Genomic DNA, 15433 nt, shown 5'->3' on the forward strand with positions numbered 1-15433 from the left:
TGAGTGTGGTGAAGAGGTGAAATAGGTTCCTTGTACAAGTAGGAAAACTCATTACTGTCCTTTAATTTTTGAAGGACAAGCTAGGAAGAAGCATACCTCTTTTAATGTGGAGGTCCAGTCAGGGGAAATAGGCCTTGAGCATGAGGTCATTTACCCTTGGGTTAACAGTGAAGCAAGCCACATGAGGGTTTGCAGAATCCAGCCCTTATTTTATTAAAACAAAACAAAACATATTTTTATTTGTTCATTTTCAATTCCTGTTTCCCCAGGTGGGTTCCCAGGAGGACACCTTGTCATCTTGTTTTCAAGCTGTGCTTCAGGGGCACACTGGTGATTTTCATGGGGAGAAGTGGTCAGGGAAGTGGCTGGAGAAAATGCAGGTCACGCAGGCACACCTACTTCCATGCAAACAAATACCACAGTGAGGGAGCAGGAGTACTGAAATGTGTTGTAGGCTCATCCAGTTTCCTTTCTGGTGTCTGCAAAAATTACCATGGTGCCATTGCACTTGATGGTCCTTGGATTGTTTTCCAAAAGTGTAGTTGGAAGAGAAACTGTCAGGAAACACCAGCACATCCGCACTGCCTAGAAATACAAACAGCTGTACCTAACCATCCCTGACAGCCCCATGCCTCTCACCTTGGTGGAGATGCCATGGCCCCAGTAGGCAACTGCAAAGTGCAGCTGTCCTTACCACTAGGCAGTTTCTCCTGACATCTGTATTGAGCTTCCCTTGCTGCAATTTAAGCTCATTATTTCTTGCCTTATTTGCCTCCATATGCTGTGGAGAATGGATTATCTTCCTTCTCTTCAGCTTGGCAAAGCCAAATTGTATTCAGCCTCCTGTTGCTCACACAGCCCCCGGGAGGGGCAACCCATCCTTCCTTCCTTCCCCGTGCTGCCTGAAAGTGAGTCACTGACAGCCAGTCTGCCCCGAGCAGCCCAGAACAGCACCCTCCACATCTGTCCTTCCCTGCTGCATTGCTTTTATTCAGTGCTGTCTTTCCGTCCTTAACCACTTGCTGGAGTCGTTTCTAGCTTTGAGTCCTTCTCAAGCTCTCAGCCCTATCCCTTAGACATATCTCAGGGGATCAGCCAAAGCACATTCCTCTTTGCATTGCACCCACTTTGCTCTTTTGCTTCCCTTCAGACTGCTGGGGGTGCAGGCTTCACAAAAGCCAGCTCCCAGAGCTGCGGACCTCCACCATGCACATGTAAACATGCACCAGCTCCACATTAACTGGGAAATAAGATAACCCAAAGCACGAAAGGAAAAAGAGCTCCGTGAATAGTCAGTACCTGGAGCTAAACAGAGATATTTTATCCTTCATGTTTTTGTGGGGATTTGTTTTGTAGAGTTGTTTTCTTTTTTCTTTCTTTCTTTCTTTCTTCTTCTTTTCTTTTTTGTTAATTGTTGCTCTGGACATTTTTGTTTTATCAGATGAAGAATGACACTTAAGACCTAACTAATTTGTCCCTCTTGTCAATGGCTCTTTGTTTTCTTTTAGTTTTCTTTTCCTTATTTTTTTCCCCAAACCTATAATCATTTCTTTGTTCCCTCTGGCAAGCTGGCTGCTAGGATCATTATATTCTTGCAAGGCAGCCTGCCTTAGACCTGGTCACCCCATTATTTGTGGCAGCAGCAGCAGCCACACTGGCAGCAAGGCACACAGCCTGGGCTATCCGCATGAGGCCCTTGCACAGAAAACAGCCGTGCTCTGCAAATTCAACCCCCAAAAAGCAGCAGGAAGATGCCAAGGACAGGCTGGGCAGTCTGGGGGGAGCAAGGAGATGACCCTGGTCAGGAAAAGGAGGCGGCAGCCAGAGCTCAGCAGCTCTGCGTGGAACAATTTCACAGGGGGAGGCAAGGGAGGCCTGCATGGCTGCGAGGCCTCAGTGGCAGAGATGTGCTAATTAACAACGCAGAAGGGCCCTGCCTGTGCTGCTAAATGTCTGGTGTGGTCCCTGGGGGAGTTTGTCCCAGAGCAAAGCAGTGCTTGTGCAGCCAGCACCTGGACATGTTTTGGGAGCTGGGGTGGCCCAGGATGGTTCACAGTGCTTTGGGTGCAGCTCCTGCTCTGTGGGGACAAGAGCTCGTCCCTCTGGGGGTGGCAGGTCACATGGAGGGGTTCGGGGGCAGAAAACCTTCCCTGGGCTGTCTGGCATGATGATCAGTCTTTTAGTTGCTGGTTCATCATCCGCCTCTGCTCTTGTATCATGCTCATCACCATGGGGTCAGGGACAGTGAGTACAGAACATCTGCGTTCATATATTGAGGCTTTAGCCAAGAGTTTCATGTGAAAATGCACCCTTTTATCTACAACCCTATTTTGAGATTTTCATAAGCAATACCATTATTTTGCTAATTGAAAAGTCACAATGGGACATTTTCCCAGAGCTCCTTAGCATTGCCCAGGGCAAGCTCCTAGGCACATTTGGAAGAGCCCCCTGCACACCTCGGGTGTGGGTTTGCCGCTGCCTTGCCCCAAGCAGCGCAGCTGCAGAGAGCTGGTGGCTGGATTAGAGCTGAGCCCACCCTGGGCTATAACCCAGGGGTAAGGGCTGGGCCATATGGATGCAGGCAGTAAGCCTTCAGCTGCGTTTACACCAGCCTTTTGTTCTCCCTGTCTCACCTCTGGCTGACACCTGCACGCCTCCTACGTGGAGGCAATATCCGCGCCTTGCAGCCAGGGCCCACTGCGCACACAGGGTGGGGAGGCAAAATTGGATCCCACCGAGGAGGTGAAACCTGCTTGTGGCCTTTCCCTAATTGCTGTTATCCTTGCTGAGTCTTCTCCTTGCTCGGCACCGCCTCTGGTAGCAAAGATGTTTTTCAGCCATTATCAAAACAGTTTAAAAGCAGAAAGGAAACTTGGCAAAATGAAAATTACTGACAACAACAACAACAAAAAAAATCCTCCCAAGAAATCTGGGCCTCATCCACTCTTCTGTTAATTAGCCTTAATGAAAACAGTAAAGCCAGAAAGCAAAGCAAAAGTCAATGGAGGTAATTGGGACAGGCTGCTGGAAAAGCAGGAGCTCTGGGAAATGGGGAGATGGCTGCAACATCACCTTGCAGACAGCCCCAGATTCCTGGCTTCTGCCTCTCCCCAAGTCCTATTTCACACCAGATCAGACCAGGTGGGGGTAATTATCACAGCTGTGTTTTGTGCTGTTTAAGAGGTTGCTCTTCCTCAGCTGCTTTTGGGATGTGGCAGTGCTGGCAGTGAGTGTTCCTGCAGACATGATGGGGTTAAACTCACCCAAGGAAGCAAACAGCCTTGTGGAAGAACTTGCTCAGTACTTCTGCCTGTTCATTTTCATTGAAAAATTTCTGAGGACAACAGTAGCATTTTATAAATCACAAGTACAGATAAAAAGGCTTTGGGACTTCTTCCTCCTCCTCTCTACTAAATACTTTGCTGCCTCTTTTGCGTTGCCATTCCTATTGACGTAAGCTAAAGATAAGAAACGTTTGCCCATGGTGCCTTGCTCAGCTTTCCATGTGTGGCTTCTGTGCTGATTTGCCCTGTGTCTCTGCTGAGGTTTCAACCCACTTTCAACCAAAAGCATTGGGGTCCTTGCCTGGCTTATCATACTGACACAGCTGGCAACCTATTAATCTCCCACTCCCAGTGCCTTCACTGCAGTGGGAAAGCTGCAGTGCATGTTAGTGGTTTGCATTTATAGCTAACAGAATCAGGCACTCAAAGCTCCCCTCCTTCACTCTTAGAGCAGGGGAGCTGCAGCCTTTCTGTCCCTCTTGCTCTGATACTCTCTTTCAAAAGCATGGAGAGCCTTAAAGCTGAAGGAGAAGTGGCCTTGCATTGTAGTGGCCTACTGGTCGCACCATCCTGGCAACCCTTTTGAAGCCCAGCTGAATGCTGAGGCATGGGGAGGTCTGTTTGCTCTGCACAGAGTGAATCCTGGCTTTTACTTTCATGTCTTAGTTTTGCCATGCAGCACAGAGGAGCTGTGGCTCTCTTCTCCTCTGCTCGGCTGTGGAAGCTGTCCCGCAGTGCACCTCTGGGCTGTAAGTAGGGCAGTGATCGGGGAAGCACAGTCTGCTCACTTTCAGTAAAACTGACGCTTGTGCTGGATTGTTCTGAGTCTTTTAATCCCCACCAACAAGATCCTAGCAACTGCTTTCAGGAAAGATCATTAAAAGTGGAAAGGGAGAGGTTTTTCAGCAGTTGGCATGGGATTCGTCCAAGTCTGACACTGAGAGGAAGCAGCCAGCTCCAAAGGAGATAGCACAAGGAACAACCATTGTTTTTCAGACTCAGTAAAATCTGAAAAAGTAAAGTAGAAGTAACCAACTAAAAATGCCTGGGCCAAATCACCCGTGCAGGCATGACCACACAGCCCTGCTGGCTGGGGCAAGCTTCATGTGGGAGGGTGGGCACAGAGGTGAGAGCAGGAGCATCCCTCAGAGCGCAGAGGTCTCTGTGCCCCCTCACCTCCCAGCACTGGTGGCAGAGGTCAAGCCAGCTAGGAAGCTGGTGTCAAGCCTGTGAGATGTGGGCACCTGCAAGGATGTGTATGGCCCACCCAAATTTGCCCTCAGAGGTACCCCATGGTGGTGAGGAGGGGAAGAGCTCTCCAGGGAGCACTGATCTCTGTTCACACTGGCTGGTGACTCTTTCAGCCTCACTCGGGCATTTTTTATAAGCACCCTAAGATGGCAGTCAGCATTATATTATTATTATTAGGGAACAGGAGCATGGTGGGCTAGGAGCTGTTTTGGGAGTCCACATAGGGAACTAGTAAGGTTGTGGCAGCTAAAAAAAAACGCTAGTAAAGGGCTTCACATACAGGCCCATGGGCAGTGTGGCAAAAAGCATCTGTGCTACAGATACAGTGCCTACTTTCAGTGCTAGCTGCTCTGTCACAGCTCCTCAGGGATGTGTGTCCAACCTGGGTGTCATTTCCCCCTCAGCTCTCTCCTCTGCCACTCTCGCCATCCCCAGCGATGTGCAGCACACTGCCAAAGTATGCTTTCTTCTCTGCTTCTCTCTCATCTGAGCTGTCTGGCTTGGTGCTGGGATTTACCTCCCTCTCTCCAGATTGTGTCTGCAACCTGGGGCAGAAATAGCATGGCGTGTTATAAGTCCTCATGAGTCGAAGCACAGCAAAATGTCACAGGGCAGTCAGAAGCAAGGCAGGCTCAGTTCCTGCATTCAGATGTGTGGCAAAAGTGAAATCTTACGTTATTTTCTTACCAGGACATTTCTCTGCCATTGCCAAGATCTTACCCAGCCTGTCCCCATCAGTGCCCAGATGCCCAGGGGCCACTGCTCTGTCCCTGCTCAGCCCATGGCCAGCGTGCCCAGAGGGGTGTGGGACAGCCCTGGGGTGACGAGGGGCTTCAGGACAAGCAAACTAAAGGGTGACCATCACACCACATACAGGACATGGAGCACCTTCTCTCAGCAGTGGTCCGAGATGGGCTGGAAAGGACGTCAAAAGTGAGATAAAGGGATCACCTCCCACGGCGATGCCCCTGCAGAGGCACTGCAGATAGGAGGCTAGGGTTAATTTGTTTTCTGAATTAATTAGGAATTTGGGAGGCTCGAAGCAATTGTGCTTTGTTTTGTTTTGTATTATTTTGTTTTCAGGTTTATCTCAACAAGCCTTTTTGCCTTTGAGCTTGCGTTAGCGTCTCCTCAGTCAGAGTTTAGCTTGAGGGGTGGGGAGAGATTATTGTGTTAATAATGTCTGCTGCTTACTGATCCCTTTCCCCAGGTAGTGAAAACTTGCCTGAGATCGATATCTTGGGTGATGAAAATGTTCTTTAAAAAAGCCCTGGCAAAAAAAAAAAATATATATATATATATATTTACGGTTTTTAATTACAAATGAAATACATAATGAAAACAGTAACATCTTGTACTTCCCTAGCCCTGTTCGCTCCTAGTTTTCAAAAGGCAGCCTCAAAAGCACTTCTCTGGAGTCAGAGCAGGTCAGACCCGTCCTTTATACAAGCTCCTTTTTCTTTCCCAGCTGGTTGCCCTCTCTTTGCTCCCTCGTGCTTCCCCTTTCTCTCCTTCCCATCTCCCCAGCCACCGGCCAGCTCAGCAACGTCACCACGATCCCACTCTTTGGAAAAAGAAGGGGTACATCACAGATGGCTTATTTCCAGGCTGAGAGGTTGCTCCTCTCACAAAGAACAGGATCTCGGTGACGGCCCCGCCAAGCAGGCTGTACCCTTCCCTTGCACAAGCAGCATTGCATCACGTCATGCTCGGAGCGCGCCGCCTCACTCCCGCGCCTCTCTCCGTGTCAGGCTTTTCAAGTTTCTACAGAAAAAAAAGAAGAAGAAAAAAAAAAAGCAAGCTTTCATTCTACAAGGCCAGCACCCAGTTTGTATTTTATGTATCGCAGGGAAAATGATAAGCCGGGATATAACAATGACCTACTTCACGTCTTGATAACATAATTTCCTCTGTCTGTCATTTTTCTCGAAGAATAATATTTGACTAACACGAGCACGGAAGATAGGGCAGGAGCTTTTCTGTGAACTGATAATGGACCAGATTCAGCCCCGAGACAGACAGCAGCCCCCCTGTTGACCTACGTGGAGCTAAGCCTGTTTATCCCGCGGCTCAGAGCTCGGAAAACAACCGCGTTAAAACCTGCGAGATGTGTGCGTGCGATAGGGCCGTGGCCGTAGGCTTCGGCGACAGCGGCTATCGGTGGCAGCATCCCTTTGGGACCAGCCCTCAGCCCACCGCCAGCACCGGGGACTGCTCCGACCCGCTGCACCCCCCTGCCAAACAATGGGTTAGATCATCCTCTTGCACAAAAGCCTTCTGTGCTCCGTAGGGCACATTACGGTATGGCACAACCATGCAGCTCCGAGCCCGCTCCCGCCCCCCATCCCCGAAACAAAGCGGACAGTTGTAGTCATCTCCCACCTACGGGAGTCCTCCTCGTCTTCGTGCATCTTTGCGCTGAACGAGGGCTCGTTGCAGCGCTGATACGGGATGAGGACGTGCTGTTTGCTGCTGCAGGTAAGGGGTGGCACCGCTCAGCCAGCCTCGTGCCCGCAGCTGGGGTGTGTTTCATGCCGGTGTTGGAGATGGCAGCACGTCTGCTTGCCCTTGGCTGGCACATCAGGCAGGATGGACAGAAACCTGTTGTGGCTTCAGCGTGCCCGGACACACCGATGGCTGAAGCTGAGATATTTACTGTATGCCAGCTTCCAGCATCAGTGCATTAAGAAGGAACATGGAACATTGCAGATGCCTTTGTTAACCTGGCCTCGTCTTGTGCAGCAACGTGGCTAAGTCGACGCTCAGACCCACAAAAAGTAAACCGGACTGAACGGGGCCCCCGGGCTGCAAACACGGGCTCAGCCCAGCCCCGCCACCACCACCAGGGGACCCCGCGGGCTGTGCTGCACAACACCATCACCGTGCCCTCCCCGCTTGGTGCTGCCACCAGCACACCGCCACCCGGGGCGTTACGGCGACACCGTGCCCGCAGTACATGCGACACCGGCCCCTCCCGCTACACGTGCCCCGCGCAATCCCCGCTCCGCGACCTCCTCCCCACGGCATGCGGGGCTGGGCGGGGGTGGGCGGAGCCTCCCCACCGCGCCCCCCGCGCCTTAACCAATAGCAGCGCGCGGCGGGCGCGGGCTGACCAATGAGCGCGCGGCGGCGGCGAGCCGGGCAGGTTGCGCGGCAGCGCCCCCTAGGGCTCCGCGCCGCGCCGCGCCGCGCCGCGCCGGGCGGTGCCGGTGCCGGCGGCCCCTCCCCGCCCCGGCCATGTCACGCGGCGCCGCGGGGCCGCCGGCCGCGACTCGGTAGCGCGGGGCGAGGCGGGCGCAGCGCAGCGCAGCGCAGCCGGGCTCGCTGCTCCCTCCCTGCTCCGGGGCTGGCTTCGCGGCGGCCGCGCCGCTCCTGCCGCCCCGCCGGGGCTGCGCACCGCCTGCCCGCCGCCTCTCCCTTCTCTTCATCCTCGTCCTCGTCCTCGTCCCGCCGCTCCCCCGGTGGCGGGGCCGGGCCGGCCGCCCCCCGGATGCCGCCGCAGCAGGAGGGCGATGCGGGCTACATCGGCAAGCCGGTGGCGGCCGGAGGCTGCGAGGTGCCGCCGGTGCCCCCCCGCAGGGTGCGCAGCGGCCGGGCGGCGGCGGCGCTGGGGGCGGCGCTGGGCGGCCGCTGCCGGGGGGCGGCGGGGAGCGGGGCCGGCGGCGGGGCCGGGGGCGGCGGCGGCGGAGCCGGGGCCGGGGGCGGCAGCGAGCCGAGGCGCAGCATCAAGTGCGTGCTGGTGGGGGACGGCGCCGTGGGCAAGACCAGCCTGGTGGTGAGCTACACCACCAACGGGTACCCCACCGAGTACATCCCCACCGCCTTCGACAACTTCTCCGGTAAGGACGTGGGGCGCCGGGGGGGTTTGGGAGCCGGGCGGAAAGTTGGAGCCTGTCCCGGGGTTGTGTCCCTGCCAGCTGGGCTGCGGTGAGGCTTCGCTGCTGCTTCTGCCCCGCAGCCACTCCGGTTTTGGGGTTGGGGGCGTCCCGAGGACAGATAAGGGGATAAGGAGCTCAGTCCCGGGCAGCGGGATCCTTCCCCTCTCCTTTTTTTTTTTTTCTTTATTAATGGAAAATGCACGAAGTTGGACTCACCACGCTTTCCCCCTTCCTCTCTCTCTCCCCCAAGCTGTTGTGTCTGTGGACGGCAAGCCGGTGAGACTGCAGCTCTGCGACACAGCCGGCCAGGTCAGTGCAGCCGCCTCCTCGGTTCAGGTGACAGCGGGAGGGGACGAGCGGCTGGCCGGGGAGTCCTGCCAGGGACTTCGTGGCTTTGAGCATCCCGTTAAGCAGCTGCCCTTCTCCCCCGTTCCCTGCCCGCTGCTTTGCCTGGGGTCTGCTGCGGGGTGGGGGACGTGCATGCTGCGACTCCGCACCGGGACGGGGCACGGCTGCTGCTCTGCTTTGCCTGGCCGGAAAGCTGAAAGGTCTGGGGTTTCAGGGCTGTCAGCCTCTGAATAAGCTGAAAACCTTAAGGTTTTCTCCTTGAGAGGTTGTCACTGGGTTTGTTGTTAGCCAAATAGCTGCAGATTTTAAAATGAAGGTGTTTGGGACAAAGCGTTCACTGCTGTAGGTGTGCGCAGATGGACACTGCACTTTTAAAGGGACAGAAGCTTAAGGGAGAAAAAAATCCTATATGGTGTTATCTGTACAGACTTCATGTTTGCCGTTCCCCCCCCCCCCCCCCCCCCGTAAGACGTGCTGCTGCCCCTAACCTGACTAACTCCTGCAGGGCTGAGGGTGGCTAGTGCCTCTCAGCTCCTCATTTGCCTGCTAGGAGAACCCATTTCTTGTATTTCTACACCCCGCTGGCTCGTAACACCCTAAGCCGTGTGCAGCACAGCTTGGGAGGGGCTGAGCCTGGACAGCTAAAAATGTTTTGCTACCGATCTCGCATTTGAAGGTGATGGGAGTTGGGTTCGTGAACAGCTTTGTGGGTCTGGGTCTATGCCTTCACTGAAACCCCATGGAGAAATCTCAGTGGCTTTAATGTACAAACCTATTTATATGGGTTTTGACTGTGTGCCCCACTTAGTAAAGGAGCTTGAAGGGCTGCGCAGCCCTGGCAGCGCTGTAGGACTGTTTGATCTGCCCTGCACACCACAGTTAAAAGCCTGTGAGCAGCCTTCTGCAGGTGATGATACAAAGTGAGATAACAGAAGCGAGCAGTGACGTGGTGGCTGGGTGTGTTCACCGCGGGAATGAGGCAGCTGAAGGCACGGTGGTGGCAGGGTGACGGTGGTGGCAGGGTGACAGCCTGTGGGAGGGCAGTGCCCAGGGCAGGGCAGCCCCTGGTGGCAGGAGGGAGCGGCAGGTCTGGTGGCCTCTTGCCTTTGCTGCCCTAAGCGGTTGAGGTGTTTGCTCTGTCCCAGAGCAGCCGGAACAGGGGAGTTGCTTCCTTAGAAGTGGGGCTACCTACAGCAATCGAAGTTGTCTTGAATAAACCGTACCTGGCTGGCTGCTTTGCAAGACTGTGCTGCAGCGAGATTGGTGCTGAAATCTGCAGCTGAAAAATTGTAGATATTTCAGTGTCAGCAGCCTAAAAAGGTGTAGAGTCCCTGCAGTTCGTGCACTACCATTGAAACCGTAGGAGTGCACTTGGAATATAAAGGGTATTATTTCATCTGGGTTAGAAACCCTTAAGATCTGGGTTTGGCTTTCCAGCCTATTGAATCGAGCCTCGTTGAGGTTTCTCATGTTGTGAGGAGAGGCAATTCCGTGGCGAGGTGCCTTTCCGCAAATGGTCCTGTCCTTCAGTGCTGCAGCTCACTAAACACCGAGTTTCTCTCAAGCCAAATGGTGACAGCCTGGTTTCCTGTGAGGCTTAATCTGGAAATCAAGAGAGCTAATGAAGCTTGCTTTCTTGACTCGTGTTTTATAAATTGCTGTCTCTCCGAGAGTTACTGCTGGAAGAAATTCATTCGAGTGGAACGAGACTTCAGAGGCTTCCAGTGGGCTTTAAACTGCATATCCTGGGCCTTCAGAGGCTGCAGAGCAAAATTTCACATCTTGAAAATTAACATGTGACTCACAATTCAGCAGTAAAACGCCGGTACCGGAGAGATGTTTTCAGCTGTGTTTGTTCTTTGCGCTTTAAATTCAGAGCTTTTGAGAACACGGTCCATTTTAATTAAAATGTCACTGCCGCTGAGGCAAATCCTACCTGTTCAGGCTGCTAGTGTTACCCTGCTTTTATCCTGCTGTCAGCATAAAGGCAGGCTGCGTGGAGTTAACCCTTGCTTGTTGCTGCATTCTTCGCTAGCTGCTGCCTGTGGCAGAGTCCTTTGTTACCTTTAGGCTTCCTTGTGGCTACCTCCTGAAGCTGAAAAAGGGCTTTGCTTTGCTGGAGTTTGCTCTGAAAGGAGGAGGAAAGGAGGAAAAAAAAAAAAAAAAGAACAGGTAGCACTGGGAGGCCTGTTTGCAGTTTGTTTGATGTGGCATGGTTGGGAGGGAAAGGTAAAGCTCTTATTCCATGCCATTGGCATGTTAAGCCTGCGCATTGTGATTCCCTATTGCTGCCATCAGATTTAAATCCCTGGGCACAATGGCAGGGAAATTATTCCCATCTCCTGGAGGATGTTGTTAAGTAGGCACTGGGTTTAAAAATGTTTCGGGCTGGGAAATCTCAGCCAGGTGAGGAAACCAGCACCTTCCTTCCTTCCTTTCCTGATAGTGGCAGGGTGTCCACACGCTGGCAGCAGTGCAGAGCCAGACCTCAGGCTTGGCATGCGTGGCTGCTGCTACTGATGCACCTTGTCCTGTGGCCTGGGTGCTAAGGTCTCTTAGGCTGCAGGAGGTGAGCCTCAGCTTCTCCAAGCATCAGCAGCAGGCTTGATGCTTCTCAGGGTATCCTCCAGCACTGTTTCTGCTGGGTGCTAACACGATGTTGTTCTGTGCAGGATGAATTCGACAAGCTCAGGCCCCTGTGCTACACCAACACGGACATCTTCCTGCTGTGCTTCAGCGTCGTCAGCCCCTCGTCCTTCCAGAACGTGAGTGAGAAGTGGGTTCCCGAAATCCGGTGCCACTGCCCCAAGGCGCCCATCATCCTGGTGGGGACGCAGTCGGACCTGCGGGAGGACGTCAAGGTTCTCATCGAGCTGGACAAGTGCAAAGAGAAGCCCGTCTCGGAGGAGGCTGCGAAGCTCTGTGCCGAGGAAATAAAAGCCGCGTCCTACATCGAGTGCTCGGCTTTGACTCAGAAAAACCTCAAGGAGGTCTTTGATGCGGCCATCGTGGCTGGGATTCAGTACTCGGATACCCAGCAGCAACCAAAGAAATCCAAGTGTAGGACTCCAGACAAAATGAAAAACCTCTCCAAATCCTGGTGGAAAAAATACTGCTGTTTTGTATAGGAATCGCGAGGACCGGAGTGCTGCTCTGAGGACATCAAATAGAGGCTATATTAGCTCAACTCTCATTCTGTGTTGTCCCGGGTGTATAGTGTAGATCTGTATGTATGTGTATATGTTGCTACTGGGTATCTCGGTTGCCCTTGCGAGGGCAGCAGAAGGATTTGTAGTTAAATGATCGCTATGAACCAGGTCCGGCGTCGAGTTTCATGACTAAATAATCTTTCATTAAGGAAGAAGTGCACACCGTGTGTCTGTGAGGCTGGAAGGATTTGCCCGAAGGATCTGACTTGTGTCACCATCTGTACGTTACGGGGAGGAGCGAACCGGAGCCCTCTGCTGCAAGGGCTGTGCAGCAGAAACGTGTGAGTGACTGTGGAAGCGTGGAGCCCAGACGGTCGAAGGGAAAAATAACACTGTGCCTCCTAATGGATGTTTTCTAGCTTTAAAAACCCACTCCTCTCTTCTCCGTGTCTTCCCAAACCAACACTCTTAGGGATCGCTTTAAAAAGGGTATGCAAGAGGTGTCATCTACACGCAAATGCCACGGCTGGAAAGGTCACAAATACACCTTCAGCGTGCTGCAAGGGAACCCGATACGTTACGGCACTGACATCTCATTTGTCACCTCCTGACTCGAAAGTCGTTTCTGTCCTTGTCCCCCTCTCCTTCCCAGGAAGTCAGGCGGGAGCGTTACCGAGCCTCAGCCACCGCTCCGGGTAGTAGCGGGCTCCTCTATTTCTGCAGACATGGTGGCAGTTCATCTGTTTCAGCTGAAAGGAATGTAAATGCTGTTGTGTTGTGCTTTCATTTTTATTTTATTTTAAAGAGAAGTAACAAATACCCGTGCAGCACCACCGCCAACTGCGTCTGTTTTCAAGTCTACAGCCAAGAATTTCCTAGTGCCCCTCCTTACCTTTAAGGCTGATAAACAAATAACAGATCAGGCAAATCGAGATGATAACAAACTGGAATCTAGAAACTGAGGCTGCTGTGTCCTCTTCACCATGCTGCTTTCAACCCAGTTAATGTTTCCCTTCTAAAGGCAACAGTTGCTTGTGGTTGAATCTTGTCCAAGCTCACGCTGGGGAAATTGGCTGAGGCCACCCTGGAAATTTAGCTGATAACGTTTTCCCCCATGGGTCCAACAAGTTAAAGTGAAACTTGCCTAAAATGTAGCTGGGTGATCAACGTAATGGAGAACTGAGTATGATCTGCCCTCTGACTAGATCCGATTCCTACTAGACTAAGCCTAATTCCAGCTCCTGTGGGTTTGAGAGACTGGAGGAGTAACGTGACTCTCTGCAAGAATTGGTATTTTAACTTATTCTGCAGAGGACATTTAGTCTGTGCTGTCTGTCTGTCTTTTTATGGCCCTGGCTACTTTTTTTTTTTTCTTTCCTAGGTATTTCAAGATCAGATTATATTCTAGTTTTTTTTTCCTTTGGCCGTAGCCTTAAAGTGACCTTTTCATAGTCTTAAACTAAACTGCAGTTGCAGAAAGCCGGAACCTTTTTTCATTGTAAATGAATCAATGCCTGATATAAAGAGGAGCTGTGGAAGCCATCTGAATTGATAAAGCTGACCACAGTTTACCTCCTGGCCCATTAAATAAAATGACACTATGTAAATGGATTCTGGGGTGTATTGGCATAAGCTCCACAGACAGTATTTTTTTCCTGCACTACAGCAAAATGAGCGCAGAATGGATAACGTTCCATGGCTGAAAACTTGAAAATGGAATGGAAATCTTTACATAGGGCCTGATTCAATAAAAACGTGTTGGCTTCTGCACTGGAACAGCCTGCAAAAGCAGTTTCCATAGCACAGAAGCTGGATACATTTAACTTTGTTGCATCTGGTTCGTAATGGTTTAATGTTTACTGGTCATGAAGTTAACATCTGAGCCTTTATATTTCTTATTCTAATGCATTGACAGGATTTCAGATACACAGTCATACCGTCATCCTGGAGAAAAATGCAAAGCCAGACTTCTCTTGGGTGCTTTACTTCTCTGTAAAATGGTCTCAGTTGATCAAAAATGTGGGGTTTGGAAGGAGACAGGCTAAAATCTGAACAACTCCCATTTGCAAAAATAACACAATCTCTTCTGCAAGGTCATACTGCTTTGTATCATGCCGTACTGGAAGCAGTAGGTTATATTTTATAAGCAGCCTGTTTCATAGTCTGGAGTAGCATTACTTTTAAATGTAGCCAGCTGTGACTGTTTCTGAAAATGTGATGTATATACAACTTGTTATAGCCCTTTACTAGGTGTATGTAAACTGAGGTCTAATAACTTTACGAATACTGCTCTACACGGGGCTACACAGGGTCTAGGTTTTAGAAATATTCCTTTTAAAATTGCCTGTGTTTTACAAGCGCGAGTGAGGGGGAGATGTCTCTATGTAGTCTATAATCTGATGTGCCTTATAAAAAAGAAACAAACCTGTCTTCTGTTTTCTACATGTAGGCTATATTCTGAAAGAAATATTTCATGTGAGAGTGATATAAATGAGGTATTTGGAAATAAATGCTCATCTGTGTATGCGTCTGCCTCTGGTGCCCACTGCAATGAGGCTGGGAGGGTGCGGGCGGGTTCCTTGCTCCTGGACCCCAAAACCTGGGGTGCAGAGCAGGAGGAGCAGAGTGATGTTTCCCACTCACATTGCTCCGTGCACACCCTGGGGAGCTGGAGAGGGCATCTTGGAAGAGCCTGTTCCCTCTTCTTGGCACCAAGTATCCTCTCTGCCCCTATCCCACCCAGCACCCAGGGCCCACCCCTGCCACATCCCAATGCCAAACCACCTTTGCAACCTGTGCCACATTGCTCTTCTGCTACGTGGGCTGCTGTCCTACCTATCCCTGCGTCTGGACGAGGCTAAGCCAGCTCAGCTCATCCTTGCCGCCAGGGTAACGTTGTACATGTGCATGCAGCTGTGATCAAAAGGCTGCTTCGGCTGCCTAGCTTGAGCTACTGGATGAAGTGGCAGCTGTGGCTGATAAGAGCGCACTGAAGTAAGCCCGCTGTACGAGAGCTTTTCCAGAAATACCGAAATCGCTGCTGCTTTCTGATGGATGGAAGCTCCCAAGAGAGGATTTCGTGTTCTTCCTTATCAAATCAAAGTGCTGTAGAAAAAAATAAATGATTTGTTCTTGTATGGAAAAATAAATGCCACCTTTATCATTTTTTTCCCATGTATTTTGTGGATTGGACATCTCTAAAGTATGACCGGGGGTTGCCTAGCTGGGACAGTGACAAATGGGTATTCAGACTCAGCTGGGGGAGAGGATCTCCACAGAAATCTGACCATGCTCTTACTTTGCTTTCTATTTTCTTCCTAGACACCAGTTACTGACCACAGAGAAGGGGGGATTGATGCTGGAGGTGGCCTTGTATGACCACGTGCAGCTGACCTAATATTGTCATATGCATTATGCCTAAATGTTGGACCTTAAGCATGCAAGTGCTCCTACAACTGAGCCCTGGGAGGCAACCCATGTGCTTCCATCAGCTCCTGCCTTTAGTGTTGGTTGCCCTTTTATA

At 51.6% G+C, this 15433-nt stretch overlaps 1 protein-coding gene across 1 annotated transcript; it reads left to right on the top strand.

Moving 5' to 3' along the window:
- Positions 1–7647: 7647 nt before the first annotated feature.
- RHOU (ras homolog family member U) lies at positions 7648–14434 on the top strand. The gene is made up of 3 exons (XM_084513284.1): positions 7648–8374; positions 8664–8722; positions 11434–14434. Exons 1-3 carry the CDS (start codon positions 7651–7653, stop codon positions 11887–11889), a joined length of 1239 nt encoding a protein of 412 aa, XP_084369410.1. The 5' UTR covers positions 7648–7650; the 3' UTR covers positions 11890–14434.
- The last annotated feature ends 999 nt before the right edge of the window (positions 14435–15433 follow it).

Source organism: Aythya ferina, assembly GCF_964211825.1.
Source record: "Aythya ferina genome assembly, chromosome: 3".
Lineage (NCBI taxonomy): Eukaryota > Metazoa > Chordata > Aves > Anseriformes > Anatidae > Aythya > Aythya ferina.

Coding starts and splice junctions, on each gene's coding strand:
- RHOU (XM_084513284.1), top strand. CDS start 7,651: ATGAGCGCGCGGCGGCGGCGAGCCGGGCAGGTTGCGCGGCAGCGCCCC. Junction 8,375..8,663: donor CGCCTTCGACAACTTCTCCG/GTAAGGACGTGG, acceptor CTCTCCCCCAAG/CTGTTGTGTCTGTGGACGGC. Junction 8,723..11,433: donor TCTGCGACACAGCCGGCCAG/GTCAGTGCAGCC, acceptor TGTTCTGTGCAG/GATGAATTCGACAAGCTCAG.